At 35.4% G+C, this 14,981-nt stretch overlaps 4 protein-coding genes and 1 pseudogene across 7 annotated transcripts; 3 read left to right on the plus strand and 2 right to left on the minus strand.

The window, feature by feature from the left end:
* Positions 1-3,026, plus strand: LOC120218518 (MA3 DOMAIN-CONTAINING TRANSLATION REGULATORY FACTOR 2-like). 4 transcript variants are annotated; one of them, XM_039215436.1, is made up of 4 exons: positions 1-69; positions 104-167; positions 440-519; positions 663-2,611. In XM_039215436.1, the coding sequence occupies exons 3-4, from the start codon at positions 457-459 to the stop codon at positions 2,493-2,495; spliced, it is 1,896 nt and encodes a 631-aa protein (XP_039071367.1). In that variant the 5' UTR covers positions 1-69; positions 104-167; positions 440-456; the 3' UTR covers positions 2,496-2,611. The 4 variants fall into 4 exon arrangements, with proteins under 4 accessions (XP_039071367.1, XP_039071368.1, XP_039071366.1 ...); XM_039215437.1 differs by having other exon boundaries at positions 2-69; positions 440-520; positions 691-2,609; XM_039215435.1 differs by lacking the exon at positions 1-69 and adding an exon at positions 2,748-3,026 and having other exon boundaries at positions 98-281; positions 422-519; positions 663-2,501.
* Positions 3,027-5,471: 2,445 nt separating this feature from the next.
* LOC120218354 (ras-related protein Rab7-like) lies at positions 5,472-8,498 on the plus strand. Its single transcript, XM_039215315.1, has 7 exons — positions 5,472-5,631; positions 5,750-5,776; positions 5,891-5,990; positions 6,088-6,234; positions 7,543-7,623; positions 7,716-7,861; positions 8,173-8,498. Exons 1-7 carry the CDS (start codon positions 5,579-5,581, stop codon positions 8,234-8,236), a joined length of 618 nt encoding a protein of 205 aa, XP_039071246.1. The 5' UTR covers positions 5,472-5,578; the 3' UTR covers positions 8,237-8,498.
* Positions 8,499-8,730: 232 nt separating this feature from the next.
* On the minus strand, positions 8,731-10,859 carry LOC120218395 (annotated as a pseudogene).
* A 605-nt stretch (positions 10,860-11,464) lies between these two features.
* On the minus strand, positions 11,465-12,960 carry LOC120218654 (MRN complex-interacting protein-like). The gene is made up of 4 exons (XM_039215579.1): positions 12,760-12,960; positions 12,356-12,674; positions 12,113-12,280; positions 11,465-11,923 (listed from the first exon to the last, which is right to left on the minus strand). Exons 1-4 carry the CDS (start codon positions 12,811-12,813, stop codon positions 11,610-11,612), a joined length of 855 nt encoding a protein of 284 aa, XP_039071510.1. The 5' UTR covers positions 12,814-12,960; the 3' UTR covers positions 11,465-11,609.
* Positions 12,961-13,910: 950 nt separating this feature from the next.
* LOC120218442 lies at positions 13,911-14,760 on the plus strand. Its single transcript, XM_039215370.1, has one exon. It carries the CDS (start codon positions 13,938-13,940, stop codon positions 14,412-14,414), a length of 477 nt encoding a protein of 158 aa, XP_039071301.1. The 5' UTR covers positions 13,911-13,937; the 3' UTR covers positions 14,415-14,760.
* Positions 14,761-14,981: the final 221 nt, after the last annotated feature.

The raw sequence follows: 14,981 nt of genomic DNA on the forward strand, positions 1-14,981 counted from the left end.
CAACATCTTTTAGTCTATGCAGTTTAATGGTGTGGCGGTGTGTTCTTCAACTTGAAGGAATAAGTGGAAAGTGGTGAGTAGTGAAGAATCTGATAAAATGAACGGCACTGGTGGTTTTATATCAGATGAAAACCGGGAGATTCTCCAATCAGCTTCAGGGAGTGAAGGTCCATTATCTTCTTCTTCAAAATCTCCAAGGTCAACACAGGTCCATGGCAAAGGTAGTCCAGTTAATCATGATAGGCAATCACGTTCTCCAATAGATGGTCATCCTAAGAAAGGTAACTAATTATACTAATATCAGTCCAAAATCTAGTTACTAGACAATAGCAAAAAACGCATTAAGGAATCCAAATTGAGTGACTGTGAAAGCCGATACCATTTAGTTCATTGTTGATCTTGTTCAACAATTTCATTGCAGGTGGTTGTGGTGGCAAAGGAACTTGGGGAGGGTTAATGGACACTGATTCCAGTTATCCTCTTGACTCAAAGGACCCAAACTATGATAGCAGTGAGGAAGTTAGTCCACTATATGTTCCTTCTACTTTGTCTGGATTTTTGTTGTTGTTCTATCTTTTTGTTACTTCAAATTTCCCGATGATGATTAACACCTTTTAAAGGATTCAAAGCTCAGTTTGATTAAAAAGTTGTGCTTGATGCAGGAATGTGAACATCCAAATGCAAGAAAATCAGCTCCCGATTTTGATGCATATAAAAAGAAAGTGACAATAATAGTGGAGGAATACTTTGCTACTGATGATGTTGTCTCAGCTACCAATGAATTAAAAGAACTTGCAATGCCCAGCTATAATTATTACTTTGTTAAAAAGCTTGTCTCTATGGCTATGGATAGGCATGACCATGAAAAAGAAATGGCTGCTGTCCTATTATCTGCACTCTATGCTGATGTGATTGATGCTCCACAGGTTTACAGAGGCTTTAGTAAATTGGTGGAATCTGCAGATGACTTGATTGTGGACATACCAGATACAGTTGATATTCTTGCTTTGTTTATAGCTCGAGCTGTTGTTGATGACATACTCCCTCCTGCATTCCTTAACAAACAGAGGGAGCTCTTACCTAATGATTCAAAGGGGGTGGAAGTCTTGGAAAGAGCTGAGAAAGGGTATCTAGCAGCTCCTATGCACGCTGAAACTATAGAGCGTCGCTGGAGGGTTGGTAAGAAAACAGTTGAGGATGTGAAAGCAAGGATAAACAACTTGTTGATCGAGTATGTAGCGAGTGGTGACAAGAAAGAGGCTTATAGATGCATAAAGGATTTGAAAGTTTCCTTCTTCCATCATGAAATAGTTAAACGAGCGCTTGTTATGGCAATGGAAAATCGGAAAGCTGAAGATAGACTACTGGATCTACTCAAAGAAACAGCTGAAGAAAGCCTGATAAACTCAAGTCAAATTACAAAGGGATTTGATAGGATGATTGACACAGTTGACGATTTGTCCCTTGACATACCAGATGCGCAGAAGATACTGAAGTCTTTAATTTCTAAGGCAACATCTGATGGTTGGTTGTGCGCTTCATCTTTGAGGTCGTTATCATTGGAGCCTAGAAATAAATCATTCGAAGACAATTTTACTAAAACTTTCAAGTTGAAGTGTCAAACAATCATTCAAGAATATTTCTTGACTGGTGATATCTCGGAGGTTTTTAGCTGTCTAGAAGCAGAAAATAAAACTTCTTCAGGCGAACTGAATTCTATTTTTGTTAAAAGGCTGATAACTTTAGCTATGGATCGGAAGAACAGGGAGAAAGAAATGGCATCTGTTTTGCTATCATCTTTATTTTTTCCTGCAGATGATGTAGTAGATGGGTTTGTGATGTTGATAGAATCTGCAGATGATACTGCTCTAGATAATCCAGTTGTTGTTGAGGATCTTGCTATGTTTTTGGCTAGAGCAGTGGTGGATGAAGCTTTAGCCCCACAACACCTGGAAGAGGTTGGGAGCCAATTTTCAGGGACAGACTCTGTTGGGGCCAAAGTGCTTCAAATGGCAAATTCATTACTAAAGGCTCCCCTTTCTGGAGAGCGCATCTTAAGGTGTTGGGGTGGCGGTGGTAGCAGTACGCCAGGATGGGCTGTTGACGATGTGAAACTCAAAATAGCAAAGCTATTAGAGGAATATGAATCCGGAGGAGACATTAGGGAAGCTTATCGGTGCATTAAGGAATTAGCCATGCCATTTTTCCACCACGAGGTTGTAAAGAAAGCACTGGTGATCGTTATGGAGAAAAAGAATGACAGACTTTGGGGTTTTCTTGCACATTGTTTTGGCTCAGGGCTCATAACCATGAACCAGATGACAAAGGGTTTCTCAAGGGTAGAAGAATGTCTCGACGACTTGGCTCTCGACGTGCCTGATGCCCGAAAGCAGTTTCTAGCATATGTCGAGAAAGCAAAGACTATAGGATGGTTGGATTCATCATTTCATTATGGAAATTCCAAAAATGGTAAAGAGAATGGGGCCTGCCTATGATAACGAGTAAGTTTTCTCATCATTTGCTACACCGCGTTCTATAAAACATTCAACATACTAAAATGGGATTCGAATCCCAGATTTACTAGATGCCACATTTTAAAGGTGTCTGGTTGAACCAACTGGACCAAGCCATGAAATTTTAATGGCTCGATTTAATCGTATTTGACAAATTGATTAAACCAGATTACTCTACACTGAGCAGAGCTGACATGGTTCAAATGTTTTACTCTTGAAATTAACCATTCATAGGTTTCCAGGGAAATCAAGTTGACTACCTTCTAGCTGTGCCCTGGTTTTGCAGACAATAAGTTAAGAAATCGACTTGAATTTCGACATCCGCCCGACACTGCATTCTTGTTGGAAGTCAGCATGCTTTTTGCTATTACAACTTCGGTATTTATGTTCTTTGGTACTTAAGTTTTTGCACAACTCCAACATCCAACATCTCGAAATTTGACCAGATGACATGTTGGAGATTGTTTCATCACATTGTTCTCCGGATCCTATTTTTTGTTGCATTGCATTCGAACAGCTTCTTGAATTGTCATTTAAATTTTGATCTTATTTATTTAGGTAGAGAGCTCTTTTATGTTGTTTTTTCCCCCTCTTGTTTAGTATGAATTCGGTTTTGCACGGCGAACTATATATATATATATATATATATTTTTTTTTTTTGGTAAACTACTCATTTTGTCTTCCACTTATTCCTGTTTTAATCATCTAATTATTATTTTAAATTATATTTAATGTTATATTTTATTTATGTTTTGATCATCCGTTGTTAGGTTTAACCGTTGACGTAAATAATGATATAATATGATATGATATAATAATAGTTATAGCTCTCAAAACTTGCATATATGTTTAATTCAAAATAATTCAATAAATCTTTCATATTTAAAAATCCTATCAATTTGATCCTCATTGTTATTTGAAATAATTATTAAATTGTCAAATTTACATTAACTCTGTGAATTATAGTGATGCAATTGGCATCAGCTACACTATCCCTCTTATGAATTGAATTTGTTCCAAGCTTCCCGAAAATAGAGAAGCCAACAAAAAAAATTAGCCTAAAACATACATTGCTTATCATCTACAGTCGCTAAAAGAATAAAGTCACACACCAGAAACCAACCTTTAGAAGGTGGAAGACCTTTATCACAAATCCACTTGCGTTGAATGGTTACACCTAGAGGTCGTTAAGTTCGATAAATTTTGTTCGACTCGTGCTCGTTAAAAAAATTTGTTGCTCGACTCGTTACTCATTAAGCTCGTAAAATTTTAATCAATTCGTGATCATTAAAAAAACTTGTTGCTCGTTGCTCTTTCCTCTTTGCTTGACTCGTTGCTCGTTAAATTCGTCAGAATTATTTACTTGTTTTTTAACTATATGTATAATCTAATAAACTAATAATTATTATTTTAATATTTTCCTTGTTGTTTAACTAAAATTAATAAATTAGAAATAATTATTAATTAATAATTTGGCATCTTTCTTATTATATATTAACAAATTATTAATTAAAAAATTAACGGAATATTTTTTAAGGTAACTACTAATTTTTTTTAAACAAAAGATTAACAAACAACTTACAATTTTATCGAGTTAAATTAAATTTTGTTCGACTCAACTTGTTAAAATATCGAATTGGAAATTAATTAATTCGAATTCGAACAAATAGTGGCTTTCCTGTGTAAGCTTTCTTTACAAGAGCTGAAGTTATAATTTCTAGCAATGGAATTGGCTGCCAACCAATCTCTGGACCAAGGATCAGTTTTCAGTTCCAAATAACTATACAAAGGAAATGACAAGCAGGTTATGGATGCTATTTGTCACGGACTTAATCGCTCAATAAGCCTCGTGCGGCCTTAGCTCCTTTTCGCCCCTCGCAATAGCTAAGTCAGCCTCACTCGAACTCGTGCTAGTGAAAGGATTAACAAGGAAACAAAGAAGAAAGGAAAGAACTTAGAGGAGAATAACCTACCATTATAAGAGGAGGCCTTTGAAGGATCCTTCTCCGGCAATCACAAATTCCATATTATCATATTTTCCGACCAGTTATTTTTTCTCGATATGATTTTTATATAAGTATTATTAGGTCACGTGATCTGTTAAAATCAAATTCATTATCAGATGGTTATATCTATTCAGTCTACCAATATATAATAATAATAAATCAATAATAGTTCACACTATTACCTAGAATTACTATAAAACCCTCCACACTAGAATTATGGAAGGACTTCTCCGCTTCTTTTTTTACCTTCACTTCTCAAACACCGATGATATTGATCGTTTATTACTCCATCATTGATCATCTGTTACGTTTCTCTGTTCAATTTAAAAGGGATGAATCGTCCGTCACTATTCAAAATATTACCATTAATAATCGGTGCGATCAACATAGAACACCCTTATAAAAAAGAAAAGGTCGATATACACCCTAAGAACAAAATAACCAATATTGTCCTCCAACTTCTTCCTAAAATTTACCATGATGTAATTAATTTCATCTGGCCGGCGTGTTCTAGGATTAGAAGTTTAAAGATCGGTTGTAGCTAATTAAGTAAAATTTATATTTTTTGGTAGATTAAATTGATCATTAAATTATGTTAGGATTATTTTTTCTCAATAATTAAAAAAAACAAAATAATAATTAGATTTATCGAACTATTATAAAATGATCACTACGCTTTATAAAGTAGTGACAAATTTTAATACGTTTAAGGGATCTATTTAGTATTTTGACGAGTTTAATGGTTAATTTTAATAGTTTCATAAAATGTTATCATCGTTTTAAAATTTCAGCGACTAAAAATATTATTCAGTTTAGTCACCATTTGTGTGCCTAGTGATAAATATAAATAATGTAATTTTAGTAAATCCATTTCTACAGTAAAAGGCAGATAATATCCTTCCATGAAGAATTGCTCAGATATTTTTAGTAAATTCATATCTGCAGTAATATAAAAGAATCCAAAGTGAATTCCTGGGGGTAATGATTAAGATGTTTGTTGTTCATTTCTTTTGAAAACGTGAACCAAATCTATATAAATCAAAGCAGAAATTTGCCGCCATGTCATTGCAAAAGCGAACCTTGCTGAAGGTCATCGTTCTCGGCGATAGCGGGTACGATCATTTCCGATCTTAATTTTCAATTCCCATGGAAAGAAAATTCATGAATTTTGTTTTGCGGTTTCGTAAAATGTGGTTATATGTTTAATTGCTTTCGCGTCAATGTCGTCAGGGTGGGCAAGACGTCGTTGATGAATCAGTATCCTTTCGAGTTTCAACGGTCGCTTTCTTCTTCTTATTTTTGGGTAATTTTTGTAGATCTTGATTTTTTCTATAAGGTACATTGTTTCCGGAATTAACCGATTGAATTTAGATATGTTCATATGAAGTTTAGTCAACAATATAAAGCAACCATTGGTGCAGATTTCGTCACTAAAGAACTCCAGATTGACGAACGCAATGTCACTCTTCAAGTTGTTTCTTTTCCTTTTAATATTATCATTATTTATTTTGATTGTTTCCATGTTCTTTTCAGCTAAAATTTGAAGGGGTTTTTTCTTTTTTGGATAGATATGGGATACTGCAGGGCAGGAAAGGTTTCAGAGCCTTGGAGTTGCCTTCTATAGGGGTGCAGATTGTTGTGTGTTGGTATACGATGTTAATGTGATAAAATCATTTGATAACCTTGATAATTGGCATGAGGAGTTTCTTAAACAGGTTTCTCTTTTCCCCTTTCTTTTTATCTCTTTTTTCATTTCATTTCGTTTTCATGTCTCATGTTCGGGGTTCGAAGTATCTCTTCCAACAATATTATCTTCTAAGTTCGAACATGGACTCTTTCCTAGACTGCACCCAACACTTGTTGGTTTTAGTTCTTCATCAAATTGCATGCCACTTTATGTAATTCTTGAAGTTAAAAACTCAGTTGGTAGAGCGCAAGGCTCTTAATCTTGTGGTCGTGGGATCGAGCCTTACGGTGGGCAATTCATAATTCTGACTGCCGGAGGTCTTCCACGAAAGCTCCTCTCAACCCGTTGGGGGCAGCCTACTACCTTACCTCCCCCTCACCCTCACCCTCACCCTCACCCTCACCCCATTACATATGGGAATAGGATCAACTAATTTTTGAAGTTAAAAACTCGATTCGATTTTGCTCGACTCAAAAAAAATTCAAATTTAACTTGAGTTATAAAACAAAACTTGAATAACTCAAAAGTTTTAGCAATTAGTGGATTAGTTTTCACATTTGAGTCGAGTCCCTCAATTTTGCATGATACATGTATATCACATGTGAAAAAAATTCATATGTATATCATATATGATTAAAGAAAATCATACTTTAATATTGTAAATATTTATAATTAAACTTAAACATAAACTCGAACAACTCACTTTACTTGACTCGAAAAAATTTCAAATAAAGTTTGAATTATAAAATATAGTACTAGACAACTTAAATACTCGAAATTTTTTAACTCAACTCGACTCTACCAATACTCAAACCTAATTGACATTGTTATAAAGAATGACATGAACAATGTGCTGTGCATCAGTTATTTTTGGGCTTGCAATGCATTATATGTTTCCAGAGGAAAAAAAAAAGCAGAATCCTAGAAAACTTTCCCGATGACATTGTAGGAACAAATTTTGATAAATTCTTTATGAGAAACATACATAGTGATTACTTATTTGAATTAAAAACCTTACATGAGCAAAACTTTCTTGCAAGATGGTGTCTTTTGTGGTAAAATCACTCAAGTACTGAACTGAGAAAAAATATGCTTCCATATAATATTCGTCGAAATTTATTTTCTCAGCTAGTGATCTTGTTACAATGACCGGACGACATGACATCTTTTTGGAAGACGGCCGGACGCATGACATCTTCTACATGCATAGAGATTAAAAGATGTGTCGTCCGATCATCTTCTAAGAGGACGCCATATCATCTGGCCATCTTCTTTAATAACTATTATTTGTGAAAGTGAACATGCTGATATGGTTTCGATTCTCATTTCGCGCCAGGCAAATCCTACCGACCCCAAGACGTTTCCGTTTATATTGCTCGGAAACAAGATAGATTTAGATGGTGGCAATAGTCGAGTGGTAAGGATTTATAGTTTCTATATATACTTGTGAATTTTCTTGTCTTCACAGTACCCGAGAGTTTCATTGGTGGTGTGTTGAGCCATATGTAGGTCTCCGAGACGAAAGCAAAAGACTGGTGTGCTTCGAAAGAAAACATACCTTACTTCGAAACATCAGCAAAAGAAGATATCAACGTCGATGAAGCGTTTCATTGCATTGCCAAAACTGCTCTCGCGAATGAGCGCGAGCAGGACATGTTAGTTTATCTCTTTTCTCGAGGCCTATCCCATTCCCTGTGTTTTGAGTGCACTTTGGTAAATAAGTTACATTCTTTAATGAACGAACATGAATATACCCTTGTTCTTGTTCATTCAATTCGTTTACGGGCTAATTGCTCTTATAATGTGTCATTGACCTAGAAAGGAGCATGGTTTCATCAAGCACTGCAGATTCAGATATGATCATTATCTTTGTCATGCATTTTTCTTTTACTGCATGGCTGTGTTCTTTAGCATACGCTTTTGGGACATTATATAGCTAATGTCCTATTTGTGTATGATTTAGCAGATATTTCCAGGGCATCCCAGATGTTGTCACTCAGACTGAGCAAAAAGGTGGCTGTGCATGCTGATTACAAGCCAAGCTCCTTATATTCTTGGTTGTTCAATGCCGTCATATTTCCCGGTTCCTATGATTCTTATCCATTTTTTTATTTTATATATATACATTTGTATTCTAATATCCTTTGATTGAAGCATTATTCGAAATTAATTTTGCTTTTGGTAGAGATGAAGTAAAAGAGCTAAAATTTTGTAGAATCCCAGGTGATTTTGCTTTTAGTTTTAACTAGGGCTATATGTTCAAATTGTAATATTTGGATGAGCTTTCAATCAAAGTGATGATGATGATTGATCATGTTTTCAATGGACTTAATTTATGTAGCTACAGATTTCATTTATTCACACCTTTACAACTGAAAGTTCAGTTCATATAACCGAACTTATGAGATATAGGTTTAAAGTTCGAATCTCGGCATCGGCAGATAACTGCATCTGCAGATTTTGTTTCTCCCCGACAAATAAACGCCGATCGAGAAATCACCGATATAAAGCGAGGAACTCGATATATTTGTTCAGACGAAACTTCCAAATCTCAGAGGACGGACGGAGAACTTCGACTAGAAGGCATGTTCGGAGGGGGACTACGAATGCTTGTTTCAGTGTTGCTGCCATTCTTCACTATCAGGACAGTGTTTCATTCCCCAAATCCATATGTTTGCCTTCCTGGCAGTGCATTGCCCATACTCCTGCTCACAACATTCGAACAAAATTCGGGTTTTATAGAACCGACATATAGATAATAGCATGTTCAAAATCACCAAAATTATAGAAAGATACCAGGATTGTTAGCTTTAAATCTGATAGTCAGCCATCCTATCCTTTCACAGGGGGTGAAGCAGTTCTGAGGTAAGGTGGATCAACTAGATTATATGTTTCTGGGTCTGTTGCGCTGCTGAAATTCCCATAACCCTCTCCGAGTACGTAGAACTTATGCCCATGTATGTACATAGAATGCTCGTCCGATGCATTCAACAGATTCGTCGACTGAAACACGATCTCAACTTCTTCTTTGTATTCCAAAATCTTCACCTTCGTCCCCTTCAACGGATGCGTACTAGTATCTCTCGAATCAGCTACAAAGTCAAAGTAATAGGGCGGCTCATCCGGAAAATCCGAGGTATAGAATCCACTCAAGTTCCTAGAACAAAAATCTTTGATATGGTAACTACTTCTAGTTGTTGTATATCAAATATATTCCTAGTTAACAGCAAAAGTTTTAAAGGGGGAGAGCTTTTACCTGTAATAAGCTTGAAAGCACATCTGTTGACGGGTTCACCCAGCTTATATAGTTTAAGCTTGAAAGAAGAGTATAGTCCATCTATCCATGGAAGCTGTTATGTACATTCGAGTAGTTACATTTCTCGGAACATCTATAGGATGTTCTTTGCTCCCCAGGCTTTTCAAACGATTCCTGAATTGCATTGCAGAATCATAGTCGGTATAAGAAGGCAGGGTTTCGGGACAGGAAGGCGGTGACTGTTTGTTGTACCTCCCTCTATAGTTGAGAATTGCTGTAACATTCGTTTTATCATATCCGGTAAAAACCGTATTATCGGTGTAATGTTGTCTACCGGCCATGTAATAACGACCGGGAGATTGATTTGCTTCGATTAAACGTCTAACGTCTGACCAGTTGCTAACATGACATAACTAGTAGTAAAAGGTTTCAGGTAGATTCCATCGATTCCAACAACTGTCAGATTATCCCTGCTATTGCAAAGAACTCTTCATCCATCAATGCATTGACTAATCGAATCAAGTATGTCTTCCCGACTCGCCATCGGTATGCCTTCTCTGCAACACAAGGTCAATACATATGATAATGTATATTACGTCTGTAAGTGAACTTAATCTGCTTAGGTGTGGTGATCAATCATCTCAAAAACTTAAACCGATAGGAAAAGTGTTCAACTATTTTATTAGCCTTGCAAGTGAATCTAACTGCAGAATAAAGATAAAAACTAGAGAAGGATAAGAACACTCCCAAGGGGTAATGAGAAGTACTAAAGGGGAAAAGGGTTGTCAGGATTCGAGCTCGAAAGCTTTAATATCGAGTTGAATCGGATTAAAACTCTTAAGCCGATAGGAAATGGTCCCACATTTGGTTAGCTATATATATTGACAGATTAGGGTACCTTTAGAGCATGCACAGAAATCTCCTGCTTAGCCGTTGATGATATAAGCATCAGATATAGGTACATCTTTCCCAGTTCTCAGGATCTCTCTGATTACCTTGTTTATATCATAGGTAAACCAAGTTCCTGCATGTATGCATACATACAATAGGCAAAACCCAAGTCAGTTTCATGATTCAAAATACATAATATAGTATTTTACTAGTACACGGGTGCTGGACACAGATGCATACATACATACATACATCCTGGGAATTGGCCATTGACAACCAACATGCTCTTGGTCATCCACAGCCTGGTAAAGTTCTTCTCTTCCACCTACATACAAGATCATCATCATCATCACTGTATGATATACATATATACATATATACATATAATTCGATTTAAAAGTACTTACAACAAAGTCGTGATAGTGAATTTCAGCTTCTGCGTCCCAAGGGGAAATCCCAGTTAGGAACATAAGTAATATAGGGAGTGATGCTGGTGCTACAGCCATGGGTTCTTTGCAGGAAGATCATTAAAGTTTGGATATTTTTATTTCAATTGCTAAAATTTCAAAAATTATATTAAATTTAAAAAAATAAAATTAAAAATCAATATTAAAAAATAAAAAACAAATTAATTTCTGAAGTATGTTAACTTCAATTTATTTTGTAATATATATGTGAATCCATTATCTCATTCTTTTACCATCTTCGATTAACGATAATTATCAATATTGATTTCAAACATATTAAATAAAATATTTTTATAATAATAATTTGAAAGGTTTCAAAACAGAATATTGGTTTTGCAAGAAATTATAGATGAAGGGTAGCCTGGTAGCAATGATTTTTTAAAATCCTAGCCGCTCAATTTTTTTAAAAAAAAAATAGAAATTTGAGTTTTTGAAGTTTAGTTAAAAATCACTTTTACAACCATGATTTTAAATCAATTTTTGGGTATTTAGTATTGTTTATAGGATGAAAAACACATTACTAAAAGCATTCTCAAATTGGTCGTAAAAGAAAATATTGTTTTCCCTATATGTTTTGGATTCGAACAACTATGTTAGCAAGTTGTATAATTATCAATTGGTTAAGAATATTAACATATATTATATTATAATCATCTCATACTAATAAAAAATTTGAAAACAAGATCTCTATAGCCCAACTAATCCAATAAGCTAATCAATCTCTTGGTCATTACTTTCGCAACCCTGTAAGGGGGAAAAACCAGAGAAGATAATGAACTGACATTATATTCACGTGAAATCAGGGTGGATCTCATCTTCAACGATTTGATAGTTGATGGATTCAGTGTTGCCTTCACCATCTCCCCATTTGTTGACAAGATGCTGTGCAGAGCTTGTTGGACAAATATGTTCCTCCTCATCTTCTGTTATGTAAAGGCTCCACTTTGAATTCCCTTTAGCAGCTGCTGCTGCTGCTGTTGTTGGCTTGATTTTCCTTATTGAATCCACAATGTTCCCTGCATCTCTTAGTCTAAAGCTGCTTCGTTTTGAAGCACTTGTGGCAGTGTCTCCTAATGCCTGCTGCTGCCTAAATGGCTTCTCATCTGCAACACAAAATATATTGTATAATCATATATACATATGCACGAACCAAGTGACTTCGGTGATAAAGAAATTGTACGAACATTTAATGCTCAATAGCTGGAAGTTTCTTTGAACATATATACTTTAAAGATAAAGTCATCAACTCCGAAGATGAACTGTAAAAGGAATTAAAAAGTTGCTGTAATTACTTTGTGCAGGGAGCATGGAATCCGTTCTGCCATTCCTCTTGGATAAAACAGGCTTATAACGTTGATGATGATCGCTGCCTTCATCATTATCATAGTTCCTTAATTTGGGCCTCTCGAATTTCTCCTTTGCTGGCAACTCTGTCACTATCTCTGGCTCTAAATCATCCCCTACACCATACATAAACTAATACATACATACATACATATTATAGTGGCAGTAAAATTTATTTTTCCAAGTATGACCTTGTTCCTCTTCTTGTAAAACTGATTCGGGTTCAACACGATTCTCTGAGTCGAGATACTCGGTCCAATCGGTACGCCTCTTCTTCGGATTCTCCAGATGATCACCACCGCCATCTTCGTCGTCATCTTCGAAATCAATATCGTACACCGAATCGAAGGGTTGGTTTTGATCGGTGAACTTGCGGGACATATTGAAAGACTGGACGACCTTGCGGACGTCTTTAGCCATGGGACCCTGGGCAAACACCTTCAGAACCGATTGCTTTTGATTGCAAACCACGCACGTCCAATTGTTGCGGCTCTTCTTCCTTTGTTTCACCTGCGATTTAATCCACCGTTTTTCATGGGGATTCGGTTGACTTTGCTTAAATCGAAAGATAAAAGAACTATTAACTTCGATTCACCTGCATTGTGGAGCATTGGCAGCATTGCAGAGCTACAAAAATGGCGGTAGACATAATATGGGTTTTCAACCTGTTTTTCCCTTTACTCTCCTCTGTTTGTCAAACTGTTTTCGTTTCTGGGTTACTCCGATTTAAGGGGGAGGTCGGGATGAGCGGGACATTTTAGATTTTTCACCTTTCGCCATTTGGCGCGAAACGTGCTGAGGGCTAAAGGGTTGGTTTTAGGTTAAGAATAGGGATGCACATTATATTCGAATTTGACGGGTTCTTATTCGATTTTATTTTATTAAGTTGACATTTTTAAAAGAATTTAAGTTTAAAACGAGTATTTTAGATGATAAATTCAGATCGGATTTGAATTTATAGTAAAAAATGTTCAACCTGACCTAATTGAAAAAACAATATAATTATACCTATCCGTATGAAATTAAAAAGTATATTACTTTTTTTTATAGTTTTAGAAGTTGTTTTTCTATTCAGATAAATTACATATATAACCATTTAATTATAAAAAATTAAATTGATTATTGATATTTTAATTTTATTAATCTGGTATGAACTAAGTGATCTCAGTGGTTAAGAGATTATTATTTTCTTGAAATAGATACTACCTTGTATTCATCATGGATTTATCAAAAAAATAAAAAATAATAATAATTTTATCAATCCGACCACTTAATTATTTAAATGATGTCAACCAAGTCACCAATATTTTGGTAGTTAAAAATTAATATAACTATACATTTAATCCTCATTAGTTATATATTTTATCGATTTATAATTATATCAATTTTAACTCTGTTAACTATTAATAATTGATGACTTGATTTATATTATTTAAATAATTAAGTAGTTTGATTGTCAAAACTAAAAAATATATGATCATATTAGAATATCCTATAATTTAAATTTGCTCTAAAAACTATAAATGTATTACGCATCAATTAAAGTTGCATCGAATTTATAAATTGATAACTAGAACGACATAAGTACCAAATTGATATCCTATTGATACTTTGAAAACAAAAGAAATATTTAAAAGTTTGGGACTAATTTTGAGTTCTGAACATAGTTTGAGGACCTTTATTGAATTAATACTTAATTTATATCTTACGCTTTCTTCTTCCTGTCCTAGCCCCTTTTTGCGTTTGATCAGAGCTGAGAAAAAAATTCAAAAAATGCGTACTCGTTCTCAAATCTCACTGTGCAAATACTTTCTGAGATACCCTCTTGAATCTTATCCAAAGCCCACGTCTTCGTTTCTCATTAACTCGCTTTCAGCGATTCCTACTCAACTCGTTCCCAGCTCAGTCCGATGTCCAAAACCCAACCTTTTCCAACACCCAATCCACCAAATTTCGTTGAAGTACGGCACTGATTCGGCAGCACCCGAGTTGGATGTGAACAAGGAAGTTGATTCAATCAACCTCAAGTTCGCGGAGGCAAGAGAGGAGATAGAGATGGCAATGGAGTCTAAAGAGACTGTTTATTTCAACGAAGAAGCAGAATGTGCTCGTGCTGCTGTTAAGGAGGTTCTGGACATGTTTGAAGGGCTTTCAGGAAAGCTACCCGAGTCGAAAAAGGCGGCTTTGCAGCGCTCCATGGGGCTCAAGATTGAGCAGCTCAAGGCTGAGCTTCAGCAGTTGGATGATTGATGAGGTTAATTTTAATTGGTTTCTGCTCAAAATCAGAACTTTGAATCTGCTTTGCTTCACTTGTAACACTTGGTAGAGAATTAGAGATGAAAGATTGGTGATTTTAGCAGTGGCATTTGATTTAAAGCATATATGATTTTGAATGATGAGTTATGATGTTATGGTTATATGGTTATAGATTATGATTTTGATGGTGATGATAAAGGAAAATTTGTAGCATTTAGTGGAAACTATTTTTTAGAAGTTTTGTGAACTTGTATGATCTAAGATGATGATTGCATGCTTATTGTTGCTTTATCTGATATAATTCAATAGAAATTGGTGGCTTCTTTGGGAGTAATGCTCAGACTAGGTTGGTTATTGATTTTGCCTGAACATTTAGGCCATAGTTCAGAGATTCATATGTACAACTGTGAGAATTTTGGTATTAATTCTACCCTACTCATCGAGCAAGGGTTTTGTCAAGTCTCGTCAGCTCTTATCATCCCTTTCCCTCACCCTCTCTCTTTAATTCACTTGGGGCTTTTTTCTTATGATCTGATCTTCCATCTACATTGTCTTTAACGT

Source organism: Hibiscus syriacus, unplaced genomic scaffold (genome assembly GCF_006381635.1).
Source record: "Hibiscus syriacus cultivar Baekdansim isolate YM2019G1 unplaced genomic scaffold, ASM638163v2 tig00110198_pilon, whole genome shotgun sequence".
Classification (NCBI taxonomy): Eukaryota; Viridiplantae; Streptophyta; class Magnoliopsida; order Malvales; family Malvaceae; genus Hibiscus; species Hibiscus syriacus.